A 20,343-nucleotide genomic window follows, 5' to 3' on the forward strand; every position below is an offset into this window, starting at 1 on the left:
TACAGGTCTGTGAGAGCCAGAAATCTTGCTTGTTTGTAGGTGACCAAATACTTATTTTCCACCATAATTTCCAAATAAATTCATTAAAAATCCTACAATGTGATTTTCTGGATTTTTTTTCTAATTTTGTCTGTCATAGTTGAAGTGTACATATGATGAAAATAGGCCTCTCTCATCTTTTTAAGTGGGAGAACTTGTACAATTGGTGGCTGACTAAATACTTTTTTGCCCCACTGTATTCCATAAAAAAATCTGATGTTTTCAGCTACAATGGTCATTTACAACATTAACAATGTCTACACTGTATTTCTGATCAATTTGATGTTATTTTAATGGACAAAAAATTTGCTTTTCTTTAAAAAACAAGGACATTTCTAAGTGACCCAAATTGAAATAGTACTCAGTAATATCATCCACCCCTCCCTCCCTCACCTTGCGGACGGTGGCCACCACATCCTTGTCCTTCTCCCGACAGAGTAGCTTGCGGACGCAGAACTCCAGCTGTTGCAGGAGGTGTTTGTCTGCAGGCAGCCTGATGGTGGACCTCAGCTGGGGCAGCATGTGGCACAGCTTATACCTGGGTCATGTTTATTTGGCACAAAACAGGAAAAACAATTATAACAGGGAGGGCACAACCTGAGTGTGTCCAATAAGAATGTAGATTTTCATTTTCTGTTGCAAAACGTTTTGCAAGGGAGTGCTTACTGAACATGACCATGGCCAATATACATGGCATACTCAGAGGATGAATTTCTCTAAAGCTCCATAGTACTAAGATCATCTTTCATCCATTGCCTACAACAGCACACAAAGTTAGATGTCCCACCACGAGAGCAAATGTACAAGCGGATGTGTGGTGAGCTTGTACAAGAAATGGCTGCCAAGAAATGGATGCCATTGATGATGGATGAGGTGTCTCCATATGAAGTAAAGCATCTAGAAAAGCACTCAAAAAATCTAATTATGGAATTAAAGGAGCAATCTGGGATTGGTTTTGACTTTTAAATTAATCATATGTAGCCATTTACTCTTGAAGAATATACAGTAACTTATAAATTACTCATGGGCTTAGTTCAACTGTCGTACCCCAACGGAACCCAAAATATAAACATGTTTCACTCCATTATTTGTGAACAATTTAATTCTAAACAAATCCGGTATAGCCTCAAAACATGGTTAAATGGATGACGTCCATGAATCCATAACTCCGTATATGAATTTGAGAGTATTACTTTTCTCCATGCCCATTCTTCAGATGTTCACCAAAAAAAGTGGTGGGACAGACGTTTGTCGTTTGAATCCCTGCTTGTCCTTTTAAGTAACTTATTAATTACTGAATCCAGTACCTGACGTTGGCTACAGGGTCATTAACCAGCTCCAGAGCCTGGATGAGGAAGTGTTTGCAGAAGTAGGCCTTTGAGAAGAGCTCCATGGCAATCTCACACAGGTCCAGGTAGCGAAGCCTGTTCCAGTAACTTCTGCCCTGAGCAAGCTCTGGAAACGAGGGGGAGGGAAGGGGGAGAAGGCAGGATATACATTACATTACATTACAAAAGTCACACAAACTAACACATTTGCGCAAAACATTAGGAGTAATTTATTTTATTCTAGGTAACACCGTTGAGGAATTGGGAGCCATTTGCTTAGCAAATCTATCATGGCACAGGTTGTACTGGCACCTGTGACAACACTTTTTCCGTATAGATGTCTGCATTGTATTGTTTATTTTTGTCAACCTTGTCGGCAAACAAAATAGATAGATGTATAGACAGACAGAGACACTAGACAGACAGACTTATTGACAGACAGACAGACACACACCTTGCAGCACTTTGCCGATGATCTCTTGCCGCTGCTCCTGCTTGCGGTTGTAGCGTAGGAACATACACAGCGTCCTGGCCGCCTCTCTCTGGACTGGGAGAACGTTCTGGCAACAACACGGAGTAGACACACTCAGTGAGCAGAGACAGAGTGTTTGTCCCAAATGGCAGCCGATTCCTTTGATAGTGCAGTGCACTATGAAGGGAATAGGGTGCCACTTGAGATATATCCTCAGCCTGCTGTTAACACAATGTAGGATTTCCATTTTATAGTTTCTATCTTTTCTATCTCTTGTGGGATAGTTGAATAAAGTTCTATCCTACATCAACTCATCTAATACCAGAGATGAACACATCGTTTAACAATGAAACATTGAAACAACATTGTGTTTTTCATTGGGAATTGATGTCAGAATAGAATGTACCTGGGTCGTACACTGTACAATGCAAGAATGTGTAAGGTCATTGAGCTGAAGATTAGGCATTGGCTCAGGGAGCTAACACAAGTCTTAGGCAAGGTTACTCAGGTCTCAGGCTAGTTCATCAACGTATGTGTGTAGCTACAATATGTATAAAATATGTGACTGGCATGGCAGCCATAACTGTAACCCTAACCCTGAGATTAAACCAAACCCTAACTATAATCAATTACGTAATTCAAAGTGAGTTTGTCCATTTAGATTCTCCCTATGTATACTAGTCTCACGTTGGTGGTGACGATGGCGAACATCCTCTGCAGGAAGCGGAAGTAGATCTGGTCGGCGGAAACAACACGGGGCAGGCAGGCATAGCGTTGCAGCAGTCTCTCATGCACCCGCCAGCGGAGCGACAAGGCAGCCTTCTGCTCGGCCGCTGCCAGCGCCGGGACCAGCTCGGGGACAATCAGCTGCTGGACCCACCATCGGGAGGGAGGGGAGACCGGTGGGAGAGAGAAATGAAGACGGGCATGGAGGAAGGGGGAGGCACAAAGTGTATAAGAAAGAAGGGTGAGGTTGAGTGGAAGGAGAGAAAAAAGGCATTGAGGAGGTGGGGTAGACAAAGGGAGAAGGAGGGAGAGAAAGAGATGGAAGTGTGTAGGTAAGAGTTAAAAAATAATATGGTGAGAGAGGTACAGACAGAGACAGAGGGTGGAGAAATACAATAATGAGTAGAGAGGGGGCAGGGGGGAGAGAGGGGGCACAGAGATAAGAAAAAACCAAAAAAAAGATTGAGATACAGAAACATCGCCAGAGTGAGAAGATGACAAAGAGAGGAAAGATAAAACGAACGAAACAACACAGAGTGAAACATTAGAGAGAGTATGAGAGGAGTGGGACATAGGTTATTATTATTTTTTTAAGTAGTGCAAAAACTGATTTTATGAGATAAACAGTAGTGTATGCACAATTAGTAGGTTCAGGGTTCAAAATGTCTGAAACATAGGTACCCACACACGTTGAATAAGACTGGGAGCATTCAATCATGTGCATGCATATAGCTTTATATATGATAGCTGCACCACACAGAATCAACCAACAGAGGGGGTTAGCTCATTTACAAAGACTACTAGACCTGGGTAAGTATCCACAAAGCCGCTCAGAGTAGGAGAGCTGATCTAGGATCAGTTTAAATCATGATAAGATTATATGGACAGATCCAAGATCAGCATTCCTACTCTGAGAAATTTTGTGGGTACAGGCCCAGAGCAGTAGACCATAGACGGGGGTACGTACCTTGCTCTCAGGTCCTGGCCCTTCTCCTCTCGATGTGGCCAACTCCAGAGTCTCCTGAAGGTGGCTTAGCAATGCATCTAATACCTGCACAGAATAAAAACATCATCATCACTATCATGATTGTTGTTGTCATCTTCATAATCATCATCATCGTTAACATCATGGTCTTCATAATTGTCATAATCAAATGCCGACCGTATTACCTTCCAAGAGAATTATCTTCGGTTATAGTCACAGCCATGTATATTCCCCCTCAAGCCAATTCCATGACTGAACTACACTGGACTTTGTGCAAACTGGAAACCATACACCCTGAGGCGGCATTTATTGTAGCTGGGGGTTTAAACGAAGCAAATGCAACCGAAGTTCTTTCAACACATTGACTGTAGTACCCGCGCTGCAAAAACGCTGGACCACTGTTACTCCCCCTTCCGGGATGCCTACATGGCCCTCCCATACCCTCCCTTCGGCAAATCAGATCAAGACTACATTTTCCTCCTCCCTTCCTATAGTCAGAAATTCAAACAGGAAGTACACGTGCTACGGTCTACTCAACACTTGTCTGACCAATCGGAATCCATGCTTCAAGATTGTTTTCATCATGCGGACTGGGATATGTTCTGTGTAGCCTCTGAGAAAAACATTGACGTATACACGGGCAGGGTGACTGAGTTCATCAGGAAATGTATAGGGGATGTTGTTACCACTGTGACTATTAAAACCTACCCAAAGCAGAAACCGTGGATAGATGGCAGCATTTGTGCAAAACTGAAAGCGCGAACCACGCATTTAACCATGGCAAGGTGACTGGGAATATGGTTGAATACAAACAGTGTAGTTGTTCCCTCCGTAAGGCAATCAAACAGGCAAAACGTAGGTACAGAGACAGTGGAGTCGCAATTCAATGGCTCAGACACAATACGTATTTGGCAGGGGCTACAGACAATCACGGATTACAAAGGGAAAACAAGACAAGTCACGGACACCAAAGTCGTCTCCAGGAAAAGATATACAGTGCCTTGCGAAAGTATTCGGCCCCCTTGAACTTTGCGACCTTTTGCCACATTTCAGGCTTCAAACACAAATATATAAAACTGTATTTTTTTGTGAATAATCAACAACAAGTGGGACACAATCATGAAGTGGAACGACATTTATTGGATATTTCAAACGTTTTTAACAAATCAAAAACTGAAAAATTGGGCGTGCAAAATTATTCAGCCCCCTTAAGTTAATACTTTGTAGCGCCACCTTTTGCTGCGATTACAGCTGTAAGTCGCTTGGGGTATGTCTCTATCAGTTTTGCACATCGAGAGACTGAATTTTTTTCCCATTCCTCCTTGCAAAACAGCTCGAGCTCAGTGAGGTTGGATGGAGAGCATGTGTGAACAGCAGTTTTCAGTTCTTTCCACAGATTCTCGATTGGATTCAGGTCTGGACTTTGACTTGGCCATTCTAACACCTGGATATGTTTATTTTTGAACCATTCCATTGTAGATTTTGCTTTATGTTTTGGATCATTGTCTTGTTGGAAGACAAATCTCCGTCCCAGTCTCAGGTCTTTTGCAGACTCCATCAGGTTTTCTTCCAGAATGGTCCTGTATTTGGCTCCATCCATCTTCCCATCAATTTTAACCATCTTCCCTGTCCCTGCTGAAGAAAAGCAGGCCCAAACCATGATGCTGCCACCACCATGTTTGACAGTGGGGATGGTGTGTTCAGCTGTGTTGCTTTTACGCAAACATAACGTTTTGCATTGTTGCCAAAAAGTTAAATTTTGGTTTCATCTGACCAGAGCACCTTCTTCCACATGTTTGGTGTGTCTCCCAGGTGGCTTGTGGCAAACTTTAAACAACACTTTTTATGGATATCTTTAAGAAATGGCTTTCTTCTTGCCACTCTTCCATAAAGGCCAGATTTGTGCAATATACGACTGATTGTTGTCCTATGGACAGAGTCTCCCACCTCAGCTGTAGATCTCTGCAGTTCATCCAGAGTGATCATGGGCCTCTTGGCTGCATCTCTGATCAGTCTTCTCCTTGTATGAGCTGAAAGTTTAGAGGGACGGCCAGGTCTTGGTAGATTTGCAGTGGTCTGATACTCCTTCCATTTCAATATTATCGCTTGCACAGTGCTCCTTGGGATGTTAAAGCTTGGGAAATCTTTTTGTATCCAAATCTGGGTTTAAACTTCTTCACAACAGTATCTCGGACCTCCCTGGTGTGTTCCTTGTTCTTCATGATGCTCTCTGCACTTTTAACGGACCTCTGAGACTATCACAGTGCAGGTGCATTTATACGGAGACTTGATTACACACAGGTGGATTGTATTTATCATCATTAGTCATTTAGGTCAACATTGGATCATTCAGAGATCCTCACTGAACTTCTGGAGAGAGTTTGCTGCACTGAAAGTAAAGGGGCTGAATAATTTTGCACGCCCAATTTTTCAGGTTTTGATTTGTTAAAAAAGTTTGAAATATCCAATAAATCTCGTTCCACTTCATGATTGTGTCCCACTTGTTGTTGATTCTTCACAAAAAAATACAGTTTTATATCTTTATGTTTGAAGCCTGAAATGTGGCAAAAGGTCGCAAAGTTCAAGGGGGCCGAATACTTTCACAAGGCACTGTACACCTTGTTCGCCCGCTTTGAGGATAACACAGTGCCACCGATGTGGCCTGCTCCCAAGGACTGTAGGGTCTCGTTCTCCGTAGCTGACTTGATAACAACATTGAAGCGTATTAACCATCGCAAGGCTGCCAGCCCTGAAGGCATCTCTAGCCGCGTCCTCAGAGCATGCGCAGACCAGTTGGCTGGAGTGTTTACGGACATATTCAATCTCTCCCTATCCCAGTCTGCTGTCCCCACTTGCTTCAAGATGTCCACCATTGTTCATGTACCAAGGAAAGCAAAGGTAACTGAACTAAATGACTATCGTCCTGTAGCACTCACTTCTGTCATCATGAAGTGCTTTGAGAGACTAGTTAAGGATCATATCACCTCTACCTTACTTGACACCCTAGATCGAATTCAATTTGCATACCGCACCAATAGATCAACAGACAATGCAATCGCCATCGCACTGCACACTGCCCTATCCCATCTGGACAAGAGGAATACCTATGTAAGAATGCTGTTCATTGACTATAGCTCAGCATTCAACACCATAGTACTCTCCAAGCTCATCCTTAAGCTTGGGGCCCTGGGTCTGAACCCTGCCCTGTGCAAATGGGTCCTGGACTTTCTGACGAGCCGGCCCCCGGGTGGTGAAGGTAGGAAACAAGACCTCCACATCGCTGATCCTCAACACAGGGGCCCCACAAGGGTGCATGCTCAGCCCCCTCCTGTACTCCCTGTTCACCCATGACTGTGTGGCCAAGCATGCCTAAAACTCAATAATCAAGTTTGCAGATGACACAAAAGTAGCAGGCTTGATTACCAACAATGATGAGACAGCCTACAGGGAGGAGGTGAGGGCCCTGGCGGAGTGGTGCCAGGAAAATGACCTCTCACCCAATGTCAACAAAACAAAGGACTTCAGGAAACAGCGTGGACTTCAGGAAACAGCAGAGGGAGCACACCCCTATCCACATCGACGGGACTGCAGTGGAGAAGATGAAAAGCTCCTCGGCATACACATCACTGACAATCTGGAATAGTCCACCCACACATACAGTGTGATGAAGAAGGCGCAACAGCGCCTCTTCAACCTCAGAATAAAGAAATTTGTCTTGGCCCCTAAGATCCTCATTTTTTTTTTTTTACAGATGTGCAATTGAGAGCATCCTGTAGGGCTGTAACAACGCCTGGTACAGCAACTGCACAGCCTGCAACCACAGGGCTCCCCAGAGGGTGGTGCGGTCTGCCCAACGCATCACAGTGGGCACACTGCCTGCCCTCCAGGACACCTACAGCACCCGATGTCACAGAAAGGCCAAAAAGATCATCAAGGATGTCAATCACCTGAGCCACGGCCTGTTCACCCCGCTGCCATCCTGAAGGCGTGATCAGTACAGGTGCATCAAAGCTGAGACCGAGAGACTGAAAAACAGCTTCTTCTCAAGGCCATCAGACTGTTAAACGGCCATCACTAGCTGGCTACCACCCGGGTATTCAACCCTGCACCTCAAAGGCTGCTGCCCTATATACAGTTCAAGTCGGAAGTTTACATACACTTAGGTTGGAGTCATTAAAACTAGTTTTTCAACCACTCCACAAATTTCTTGTTAACAAACGGCAGTTTTGGCAAGTCGGTTAGGACATCTACTTTGTGCATGACAAGTAATTTTTCCAACAATTGTTAACAGACAGATTATTTAACTTATAATTCACTGTATCACAATTCCAGTGTGTCAGAAGTTTACATCCACTAAGTTGACTGTGCCTTTAAACAGATTGGAAAATTCCAGAAAATTATGTCATGGCTTTAGAAGCTTCTGATAAGCTAATTGACATCATTAGAGTCAATTGGAGGTGTACCTGTGGATGTATTTCAAGGCCTACCTTCAAACTCAGTGCCTCTTTGCTTGACATCATGGGAAAATCAAAATAAATCAGCCAAGACCTCAGAATTTCTTTTAGACCTCCACAACTTTGGTTCATCCTTGGGAGCAATTTCCAAACGCCTGAAAGTACCATGTTCATCTGTACAAACAATAGTACGCAAGTATAAACACTACGCAGCCATCATACCACTCAGGAAGGAGACGCGTTCTGTCTCCTAGAGATGAACGACCTTTGGTGCGAAAAGTGCGAATCAATCCCAGAACAATGGCAAAGGACCCTGTGAAGATGGAGGAAACAGGTACAAAAGTATCCATATCCACAGTAAAACGAGTCCTATATCAACGTAACCTGAAAGGCTGTTCAGCAAGGAAGAAGCCACTGCTCCAAAAGTGACATAAAAAAGCCAGACTACGGTTTGCAACTGCACATGGGGACAAAGATCGTACTTTTTGGAAAAATGTAATCTGGAACTGTTTGGCCATAATGACCATTGTTATATTTGGAGGAAAAAGAGGTAGGCTTGGAAGCTGAAGAACACCATCCCAACCGTGAAGTATAGGGGTGGCAGCATGATGTTGTGGGGGTGCTTTGCTGCTGGAGGGACTTGTGCACTTCACAAAATAGTCGGCATCATGAGGAAGGTCAATTATGTGGATATATTCAAGCAACATCTCAAGACACCAGTCAGGAAGTTAAAGTTTGGCAGCAAATGGTCTTCCAAATGGACAATGACCCCAAGCATACTTCCAAAGTTGTGGAAAAATGACTTACGGACAACAAAGTCAAGGTGTTGGAGTGGCCATTAAAAGCCCCGACCTCAATCCTATAGAAAATTTGTGGGCAGAACTGAAAAAGCATGTGTGAGCAAGGAGGCCTACAAACCTGATTCAGTTACACCAGCTCTGTCAGGAGGAATGGGCCAAAATTCACCCAACTTATTGTGGGAAGCTTATGGAAGGCTACCCGAAACATTTGACCCAAGTTAAACAATTGAAAGGCAATTTTACCAAATACTAATTGAGTGTATGTGACCTTCTGACCTACTAGGAATGTGATGAAATAAATAAAAGCTGAAATAAATCACTCTACTATTATTCTGACATTTCACATTTTTTTAAATAAAGTGGTGATCCTAACTGACCTAAGACAGGGAATTTTTACTAGGATTAAATGTTAGGAATTGTGAAAAACTGAGTTTAAATGTATTTGGCTAAGGTGTATGTAAACTTCTGACTTCAACTGTACATAGACATGGGATCACTGGTCAGTGTAATTATGAAACACTAGTCACTTTAATAATGTTTACATACTGCTTTACTAATTTCATATTTATATGCTGTATTCTATTCTACTGTATTTTAGTCAATGCCAGTCCGACATTGCTCGTCTTAATAGTTATATTTCTTTATTACATTATTTTACTTTCAGATTTGTGTGTATTGTTGTGAATTGTTAGATACTACTGCACTGTTGGAGCTAGGAACACAAGCATTTTGCTACGCCCACAATAAGATCTGCTAAATATGTGTTCATGACCAATAAAATTTGATTTGATTTGATATTGGTTTTAAATGTGCATAATTAACATTGGTTCAATTAACATGTTCAAAATACTGCTTTCTAACCATTTAAGATAGAAACACCAAACTAACTTCAGGATGATATAAACACTTTAAAGATTCATAACCATTACCTTAAAGTGATATTTAGGTTTGCATACATTTGCATAAATTAACTTGGGTTCCAATTACTTTCAATGGGGTTCTAGACACTTTGAGCTACAAACACGGAACCGACTTCAAATCTACTCTAGTGTAGCCTCCAGAGGTTTATTTTTTTTATTTCACCTTTATTTAACCAGATAGGCCAGTTGAGAACAAGTTCTCATTTACAACTGCAACATGGCCAAGATAAAGCAAAAGCAGTGCCACATAAACAACCCAGAGTTACACATGGGATAAAAAAACATACAGTTAATAACACAATAGAAAAATCTGTATATAGTGTGTGCAAATGAAGTAAGGAGGTAAGGCAATAAATAGGCCATAGTGACAAAGTAATTACAATTTAGAAATTAACACTGGAGACGTGCAGATGAGGATGTGCATGTAGAAATACTGGTGTGCCAAACAAAAACAAATATGGAATGAGGTAGGTAGTAGGTTGGATGGGCTATTTACAGATGGGTTGTGTACAGCTGCAGCGATCGGTAAGCTGCTCTGATAGCTGATGCTTAAAGTTAGTGAGGGAGATTTAAGTCTCCAACTTCAGTGATTTTTGAAATTCGTCCCAGTCATTGTCAGCAGAGAACTGGAAAGAAAGGCGGCCAAAGGGGGTGTTGTGAAATATACCTGCTGGAGCGCGTGCTACGGGTGGGTGTTGCTATGGTGACCAGTGAGCTGAGATAAGGCGGAGCTTTACCTAGCAAAGACTTATAGATGACCTGGAGCCAGTGGGTTTGGCGACAAATATGAAGCGAGGACCAGCCAACGAGAGCATACAGGTCGCAGTGGTGGGTAGTATATGGGGCTTTGGTGACAAAACGGATGGCACTGTGATAGACTTCATCCAATTTGTTGAGTAGAGTGTTGGAGGATATTTTGTAAATGACATCGCCGAAGTCAAGGATCGGTAGGATAGTCAGTTTTACGAGGGTATGTTAGGCAGCATGAGTGAAGGAGGATTTGTTGTGAAATAGGAAGCCATTTCTAGATTTAATTTTGGATTGGATATGCTTAATACGAGTCTGGAAGAAGAGTTTACAGTCTAGCCAGACACCTAGATATTTGTAGTTGTCCACACTAAGTCAGAACCGTCCAGAGTAGTGATGCTAGTCGGGCGGGCGGGTGTGGGCAGCGATCAGTTGAAGGGCATGCATTTCGTCTTACTTGCATATAAGAGCAGTTGGAGGCCACGGAAGGCGTGTTGTATGGCATTGAAGCTCGTTTGTAGGTTTGTTAACACAGTGTCCAAAGAAGGGCCAGAAGTATACAGAATGGTGTCGTCTGCGTAGAGGTGGATCAAAGAATCACCCGCAGCAAAAGCGACATCATTGATATATTCAGAGACAAGAGTCGGCCCGAGAATTAAACCCTGTGGCACCCACATAAAGACTTCCAGTAGTCCGGATAACAGGCCCTCCGATTTGACATTGAACTCTATCAGAGAAGTAGTTAGTGAACCAGGCGAGGCAGTCATTACAGAAACCAAGGCTGTTGAGTCTGCCGTTAAGAATACGTGATTGACAGAGTCGAAAGCCTCGGCCAGGTCGATGAAGACGGCTGCACAGTACTGTCTTTATCGATGGAGGTTACGATAGGACCTTGAGCGTGGCTGAAGTGCACCCATGACCAGCTAGGAAACCGGATTGCATAGCAAGAAGGTACAGTGTGATTCGAAATGGTTGGTGATCGGTTTGTTAACTTGGTTTTCCAAGACTTTAGAAAGGCAGGGCAGGTTGGATATAGGTCTGTAACAATTTGGGTATAGAGTGTCTCCCCCTTTGAAGAGGGGGATGACCACGGCCGCTTTCCAATCTTTAGTAATCTCAAATGATACGAAAGAGAGGTTGAACAGACTAGTAATAGGGGTTGCAACAAGGCGGAGGATAATTTAAGAAGAGAGGGTCCAGATTGTATAGCCCAACTGATTTGTAGGGATCCAGATTTTGCAGCTCTATCAGAACATCAGCTGTCTGGATTTGGGTGAAGGAGAAGCGGGGGGAGCTTGGGCGAGTTGCTGCTGGGGTTGGGGTAGCCAGGTGGAAAGCATGGCCGGCCTTAGAGAAATGCTTATTGAAATTCTCGATTATCGTGGATTTATCGGTGGTGACATTGTTTCCTAGCCTCAGTACAGTGGGCAGCTGGGAGGAGGTGCTCTTATTCTCCATGGACTTTATAGTGTCTCAAAACTTTTGGGATTTAGAAGTACAGGATGAAAATTTCTGTTTGAAAAAGCTAGCCTTTGCTTTCCTAACTGCCTGTGTATATTGGTTCCTGACTTCTCTAAAAATGTGCATATCGCGGGGACTATTCGATGCTAGTGCAGTAATGCGCAGTGGTCTAAGGCACGGCATCGCAGTGCTAGCTGTGCCACTAGAGATCCTGGTTCGAGTCCACGCTCTGTCGCAGCCGGCCCCGACCGGGAGACCTATTGGGCGGCGCACAATTGGCCCAGCGTCGTCCGGGTTAGGGGAGGGTTTGGCCGGCAGGGATGTTCTTGTTGCATCGCGCACTAGCGAATCCTGTGGCTGGTCTGGCGCAATGCACGCTGACACGGTCGCCAGGTGTACTGTGTTTCCTCTGACAATGCTTCCGGGTTAAGCGGCATTGTGTCAACAAGCAGCGCGGCTTGGCTGGGTTGTGTGGCTCTCAACCTTCGCCTCTCCCGAGTCAGTACGGGTGTTGCAGCAATGGGACAAGACTGTAAACTACCAATTGGATACCACGAAATTGGGGAGAAAAAGGGGTAAACATTTTTTATACAAAATAATAATAAAATAACACATTTAAAAAATAAATATATATTAAAACCCCTCTAGTGTAAATTACATAGCTCCGTTCAGATGATTTGTTTGATCATAAATGAGCATATAATAACCCACCAACAATAACAAGTATCTCTTGAACCGTTCAATCTAGACAGAAAATCAAATTTCACATGTCCTTGCTATCCTATCCATCGTTCTATCAATCAATCTGTCCATGTACCTACTTTTTACACTATAACCAGTCACTACCATTACTACTGAAGTCACTACCAATACCATAACTTATTTCACAACCATAAATACCTTAATACAAGCTAGCCAGCACTTTTCTAGTTTACTACATATTTCAAACATACTTTAAACAAAATGAGTCTTCTGCGTGTCTCACCTCAAGTGAGTCGTCCTGCAGTAACACAACCAGCTCCTTGTGAATGAAGTGGACATTGGGGCCCAACAGCTTGACAATCTGAGCGATCATAGGGAAGAAGAGGGGAGAAGAGAAATTGTGACGTTATGTGTTGGCATACACAACCAGATTTTGAGGTCAAATCCATTTCTATTTCAGGTAATTAGACTAATCGATTCAGACTACATCAAATTGGAATTCAGGCTGTCAAACTCCATCGGGTTCTGTCAGTGTGATCTATCACATTTTGAATTGCTCTGAAATGTAGCACACAGAAATTACTTTTGGATGAGGATCTGGGACATACATAATATTTGTAGCTAATATAACTCAAGAAACATGCTATCAAATTTGGTATGTTTGTTCAGCCGCAAGGCATTGGTGGGTCTTTTTGTCCTTGCCATGGATTGGCTAAGACACAAAGGCTTAAAAAAAAACAATTTTCACTGCATTGACCATCTTATAGTCAAATCATGCAGGTGAGCTGGTCCTACTCTTTTTGTCCATTTTCAGGTATTTTGTGTTGAAAAAATTTGAGCGTAACACGTCAACCCTGTTACCCATAGATACAGTGGGGCAAAAAAGTATTTAGTCAGCCACCAATTGTGCAAGTTCTCCCACTTAAAAAGATGAGAGGCCTGTAATTTTCATCATAGGTACACTTCAACTATGACAGACAAAATGAGGAAAACAAATCCAGAAAATCACATTGTAGGATTTTTTATGAATTTATTTGCAAATTATGGTGGAAAATAAGTATTTGGTCAATAACAAAAGTTTATCTCAATAATGTGTTATATACCCTTTGTTGGCAATGACAGAGGTGAAACGTTTTCTGTAAGTCTTTACAAGGCTTTCACACACTGTTGCTGGTATTTTGGCCCATTCCTCCATGCAGATCTCCTCTAGAGCAGTGATGTTTTGGGGCTGTTGCTGGGCAACACTGACTTTCAACTCCCTCCAAAGATTTTCTATGGGGTTGAGATCTGGAGACTGGCTAGGCCACTCCAGGACCTTGAAATGCTTCTTACGAAGCCATTCCTTCGTTGCCCGGGCGGTGTGTTTGGGATCATTGTCATGCTGAAAGACCCAGCCACGTTTCATCTTCAATGCCCTTGCTGATGGAAGGAGGTTTTCACTCAAAATCTCACGATAAATGGCCCCATTCATTCTTTCCTTTACACGGATCAGTCGTCCTGGTCCCTTTGCAGAAAAACAGCCCCAAAGCATGATGTTTCCACCCCCATGCTTCACAGTAGGTATGGTGTTCTTTGGATGCAACTCAGCATTCTTTGTCCTCCAAACACGACGAGTTGAGTTTTTACCAAAAAGTGATATTTTGGTTTCATCTGACCATATGACATTCTCCCAATCTTCTTCTGGATCATCCAAATGCTCTCTAGCAAACTTCAGACGGGCCTGGACATGTACTGGCTTAAGCAGGGGGACACGTCTGGCACTGCAGGATTTGAGTCCCTGGTGGCGTAGTGTGTTACTGATGGTAGGCTTTGTTACTTTGGTCCCAGCTCTCTGCAGGTCCTTCACTAGGTCCCCCCATGTGGTTCTGGAATTTTTGCTCACCGTTCTTGTGATCATTTTGACCCCACGGGATGAGATCTTGCGTGGAGCCCCAGATTGAGGGAGATTAACAGTGGTCTTGTATGTCTTCCATTTCCTAATAATTGCTCCCACAGTTGATTTTTTCAAACCAAGTTGCTTACCTATTGCAGATTCAGTCTTCCCAGCCTGGTGCAGGTCTACAATTTTGTTTCTGGTGTCCTTTGACAGCTCTTTGGTCTTGGCCATAGTGGAGTTTGGAGTGTGACTGTTTGAGGTTGTGGATATGTGTCTTTTATACTGATAACAAGTTCGAACAGGTGCCATTAATACAGGTAACGAGTGGAGGACAGAAGAGCCTCTTAAAGAAAAAGTTACAGGTCTGTGAGAGCCAGATATCTTGCTTGTTTGTAGGTGACCAAATACTTATTTTCCACCATAATTTGCAAATAAATTCATTAAAAATCCTACAATGTGATTTTCTAGATTTTTTTTCTAATTTTGTCTGTCATAGTTGAAGTGTACATATGATGAAAATTACAGGCCTCTCTCATCTTTTTAAGTGGGAGAACTTGCACAATTGGTGGCTGACTAAATACTTTTTTGCCCCACTGTATATAGGGTAGAAGTTTTTTTTTTTTTTTAAGCTTACAGTGGGCATTATAAGTATTTATCCCCCTTGGATTTTTTCACATTTTATGGTGTTACAAAGTGGTATTAAAATTGATTAAAAAAATTAAAAAATCAGCAATCTACAGACAATATTTTGTAATGTCAAAGTGAAAGAAATATATATTTTTTTACAGACTAATATTAAAGAAAACACTGCTATACAGTACCTTGATTAGATAAGTATTCACCACGCTGAGTCAATACATGTTAGAAACACCTTTTGCAGCGATTACAGCTGTGAGTCTTATTAGGTAAGAGCTTTGCACACATGGATTGTGCAACATTTACCTATTAGTCTTTTGAGAATTCTTCAAGCTTTGTCAAGTTGTTGGGGATCATCGATAGACAGCAATTTTCATGTCATGCCATAGATTTTCAATCTGATTTAAGTCAAAACTGTAACTTAGCCACTCTGTCTCTGTCTTCTTGGTAAGCAAATCCAGCGTAGATTTGGCCTTGTTTTGCAGGTTATTGTCCGGCTGAAAGGTGAATTCCTCTCCCAGTGTCTGGTATAAAGCATACTGAAGCTGTTTTTCTTCTTTTATTTTGCCTGTGATTAGCTCCATCCTGTTCATTTTTATCCAATGTCAAGCATATCCATACCATGATGCAGCCACCACCATGCTTGAGAATAAGGAGGCAGTTAACTCAGTGATGTGTTATGTTGGATTTGCCCCAAACATAGAGTACCAGTCAAAAGTTTGGACAGACCTAAATTGTAGAAAACTTTTAACAAGGAACACCTGTTAATTGAAATGCATTCCAGGTGACTACCTGATGAAGCTGGTTGAGAGAATGCCAAGAGTACGCAAAGCTGGGCAAAGGGTGGAAGAAGAATCTTACATGTAAAATATATTTTGATTTGTTTAACAATTTTTTGGTTACAACATGATTCCATATGCGTTATGTCATAGTTTTGATGTTTTCACTATTATTCTACAATGTAGAAAATAGTAAAAATAAAGAAAAACCCTGGAATTAGTAGGTGTGTCCAAACTTTTGACTGGTACTACAAGGCTTTGACTTCAGGCCAAAAAGTGTATTGCTTTGATGTTGTCAGACCCTGATCTGTTTCACCTGTCTTGTGGTTGTCTCCAACCCCCACCAGGTGTTTTCTATTACCTCATGTGTATTTATACCTGCCTTTTCTGTTTGTCTGTTCGTCTTGTTTCCAGTCCTACCAGCGTGTTCCCGTGCTCTAGTTTTTGCTTTTTCTAGTCTTCCCAGTTCTGACCGTTCTGCCTGTCCTGACCCTGATCCTGCCTGCCGTCCTATACTAAGATGGCGCCGGAGGAGATGGCTGCCGTTTTACGGTCTCCTAACCAATTGTGCTATTATGTGGGGGTTTTTCGCGATATTTTTAAATTATTTTGTACATAATGTTTCTGCAACCGTATCTTACAGCAGAAAAGAGCTTCTGGATATCAAGACAGCGATCACTCACCTCGGATAAGACTATGATTTTTTCGACAATAAACAGGATTCACACAATATTCTCTAAACACCCCACAGGGCAGACGCAACCAGCCTAAATGAATACAGACCCGTAGCACTCACGTCCATAGCCATGAAGTGCTTTGAAAGGCTGGTCATGCCTCACATCAACACCATTATCCCACAAACCCTAGACCCACTCCAATTTGCATACCGCCTAAACAGATCCACAGATGATCCAATCTCAATCCCACTCCACACTGCCCTTTCCCACCTGGACAAAAGGTACACCTATGTGAGAATGCTATTCATTGACTACAGCTCAGCGTTCAACAGCATAGTACCCTCAAAGCTCATCACCAAGCTAAGGATCCTGGGACTAAACACCTCCCTCTGCAACTGGATCCTGGACTTCCTGACGGGCCATCCCCAGGTGGTGAAGGTAGGGAGCAACACATCTGCCACGCTGATCCTCAACACTGGAGCTCCCCAGGGATGCGTGCTCAGTCCCCTCCTGAACTCCCTGTTTACCGACGACTGCATGGCCAGGCACGACTCCAACACATCATTAAGATTGTAGACGACACAACAGTGGTAGGCCTGATCACCGACAACGACGAGACAGCCAATAGGGAGGAGGTCAGAGACGTGGCCGTGTGGTGCCAGAATAACAACCTATCCCTCAACGTAACCAAGACTAAGGAGATGGTTGTGGACTACAGGAAAAGGAGCACCGAGCACGCCCCCATTCTCATCGACGGGGCTGTAGTGGAGCAGGTTGAGAGCTTCAAGTTCCTTTGTGTCCACATCAACAACAAACTAGAATGGTCCAAACACACCAAGACAGTCGTGAAGAGGGCACAACAAAGCCTATTCTCTCTCAGGAAACTAAAAGGATTTGGCACGGGTCCTAAGATCCTCAAAAGGTTCAACAGCGGCAACAGCGAGAGCATCCTGACCGGTTGCATCACTGCCTGGTACGGCAATTGCTCCGCCTCCGACCGCAAGGAACTTCAGAGGGTAGTGCGTACGGCCCAGTACATCACTGGGGCAAAGCTGTCTGCCATCCAGGACCTCTACACCAGGCAGTGCCAGAGGAAGGTCCTAAAAATTGTCAATGACCCCAGCCACCCCAGTCATAGACTGTTCTCTCTACTACTGCATGGCAAGCGGTATCGGAGTGCCAAGTCTAGGACAAAAAGGCTTCTCAACAGTTTTTACCCCAAAGCCATAAGACTCCTGAACAGGTAACCAAATGGTTACCCGGACTATTTGCATTGTGTGCCCCCTCCCAACCACTCTTTTACACTGCTGCTACTCTCTGTTTATCTTATATGCATAGTCACTTATATGCATAGTCAACTATACGTACATACTACCTCAATTGGCCCGACCAACCAGTGCTCCCGCACATTGGCTAACCGGTCTATCTGCATTGTGTCCCACCACCCGCCAACCCATCTTTTTATGCTACTGCTACTCTCTGTTCATCATATATGCATAGTCACTTTAACCATACCTACAAGTACATACTACCTCAATAAGCCTGACTAACCGGTGTCTGTATATAGCCTTGCTACTCTTATTTTCAAATGTCTTTTTACTGTTTTATTTCTTTAAACACACACACACACCTTTTTTTCGCACTATTGGTTAGAGCCTGTAAGTAAGCATTTCACTGTAAGGTCCACACCTGTTCTATTTGGGGCACGTGACAAATAAACTTTGATTTGATATACCTGCCTGACTCTGATTTGGATAACGACTCTTTGCCTGTCTTGACCTACCGATTGCCTGCCCCTTGTACTGAAATACACTCAGAAATTCGTACTATCCATCTCCTGTGTCTGCATCTGGGTCTTAGCCAGAGGCGTGATAATACGAATTGGCCGTTAGACTGGGGATGAAAACCAGAGGACAGGCTGGCCGATGTCCCAATGAGGATGCAGAACACCTTCCAGAACCGAGATGAGAACTTAGGACAGCGATCGGAGACCATGACGACCGGAAGTCAATGGATCCGGAAGACGTGCTGCACTATGAGCTGGACCGTCTCCTTAGCTGAGGGCAATTTAGGAAGGGGGATAAAATGGCCGGCTTTGGAAAACCTATCCATCACCGTAAGGATGGTGGTGTTGCCCTCTGATACAGGGAGACCCGTGACGAAGTCCAAGGATATATGGGACCAGGTTCCGGTGAGGAACAGGGAGTGGTTGAAGGAGGCCAGCAGGAGCTTGCCCTGGAGTCTTGTTCTGCGCGCACACAGTGCAGGCGGTAATGAAAGCGGAGACGTCAGGAACCATGGTGGGCCACCAAAAACGTTGTCGGAGCGAGCCAATCAGGACCTGAAGACGACTCTTCGTTGCCTCATCTCCACCAATCCCACCACCTGGAGCCAGGAATTTATGTGGATGGATTATGCCCGCAACACCCTTTCCTGTTCTGCTACTGGTCTCTCACCTTTTGAGTGTTCCCTGGGATATCAGCCCCTGGTTTTCCCGGAGGAAGAGGTCACCATACCTTCTGCCCAGATGTTTGTCCGTCTCTGTCGCCGTACCTGAAAGAGAGCCCAGGCCGCCTTTCTCAAGATCACCTCCAGGTATCGATGACAGGCGGACCGCCACCAGAACCCTGCTCCCCGCTACTGTCTTGGGCAGAAGGTATGGCTTTCCAATCGGGATCTGCCCCTCCGGATGGAGTACCACAAACTTTCCCCCCTGTTCTATCGGCCCTTTCCCCATCTAAGGTCCTTAGCCCCTCTACTGTTCGCCTTCTGTTGCCCCACACCCTCCGAATACATCCCACTTCCCATGTATCTAGAATTAAACCCCTGTCTCACAGTCCTTTGTCTCCTGTTTCCAAACCCGTCTCACAGCCCTTTGTCTGCTGTTTGTTTGTTGCTAGTTTGTCTTGTCCCGTCAAGTCCTACCAGCGTGCTCCTGTGTTTCCCGAGCTCTAGTTTTAGATTTTTCTAGTCTTCCCGGTTCTGACATTTTCTGCCTGTCCTTACCCTGTACCTGCCTGCTGTCCTATACCTGCCTGACTCTGATTTGGATTATAACTCTTTGCCTGCCTTGACTTCCGATTGCCTGCCTGTTTTTACTGAAATCAATTCTGAGACTCGCACTATTCGCCTCCTGTGTCTGCATCTGGATCTGAGCAGTGCTGTGTTTTTTTTTGCAGTATTACTTTAGTGCTTTGTTGCATGTTTTGGAATATTTTATCCCATATATTTGTATTCTTTTCACTGTCATTTAGGTAATTCCGGTGCATTCGGGAAAGTATTCAGACCGTTGAGATTTTACACATTTTGTTACATTACAGCCTTATTTCTGAAATTGATTTAAATCTACACAATACCCAATAATGACAAAGCAAAAACAGGTTTGCTAATTTAATTAAACTAAAATATTACATTTACCTAAGTATTCAGACCCTTTACTAAGTAATTTGTTGCGATTACAGCCGCGATTCTTCTTGGGTATGACGCTACAAGCTTGGCATACCTGTACTGGAGGAGTGTCTCCCATTCTTCTCTGTAGATACTCTCAAGCTCTGTCAAGTTGGATGGTAGCGTCACTTCACAGCTATTTTCAGGTCTCTTCAGAGATGTTCGATCGGGCTCAAGTCCGGACTCTGGCTGGGCCACTCAAGGACATTCAGAAAGAAACCTGTCCCAAAGCCACTCTTGCGTTGTCTTGGCTGTGTACTTAGGGTCGTTGTCCTGTTGGAAAGGGGAACCTTC

General features: G+C 43.6%; 1 protein-coding gene across 5 annotated transcripts in view; it reads right to left on the minus strand.

Moving 5' to 3' along the window:
- The window catches only part of ppp4r4 (protein phosphatase 4, regulatory subunit 4), a 127,789-nt gene that overhangs the window by 17,198 nt on the left and 90,248 nt on the right, over positions 1-20,343 (minus strand). For 3 of the 5 annotated variants that reach the window (XR_016497715.1, XM_036985225.2, XM_036985228.2), the window contains exons 12-17: positions 12,918-12,995; positions 3,533-3,616; positions 2,527-2,709; positions 1,822-1,927; positions 1,347-1,494; positions 433-577 (exon numbers count right to left, since the gene is read on the minus strand). Coding sequence is in view for 4 of the 5 variants with exons in the window: in XM_036985225.2 (XP_036841120.1) it covers positions 433-577; positions 1,347-1,494; positions 1,822-1,927; positions 2,527-2,709; positions 3,533-3,616; positions 12,918-12,995 (744 nt within the window). In the remaining variant the exon portion in view is untranslated. The remainder of the gene's footprint in view (positions 1-432; positions 578-1,346; positions 1,495-1,821; positions 1,928-2,526; positions 2,710-3,532; positions 3,617-12,917; positions 12,996-20,343) is intronic. The other 2 variants (XM_036985226.2, XM_090243095.1) reach the window with 1 other exon arrangement.

This window comes from Oncorhynchus mykiss, chromosome 8 (assembly GCF_057628025.1).
Source record: "Oncorhynchus mykiss isolate SJ-2025 chromosome 8, ASM5762802v1, whole genome shotgun sequence".
Taxonomy (NCBI): Eukaryota; Metazoa; Chordata; class Actinopteri; order Salmoniformes; family Salmonidae; genus Oncorhynchus; species Oncorhynchus mykiss.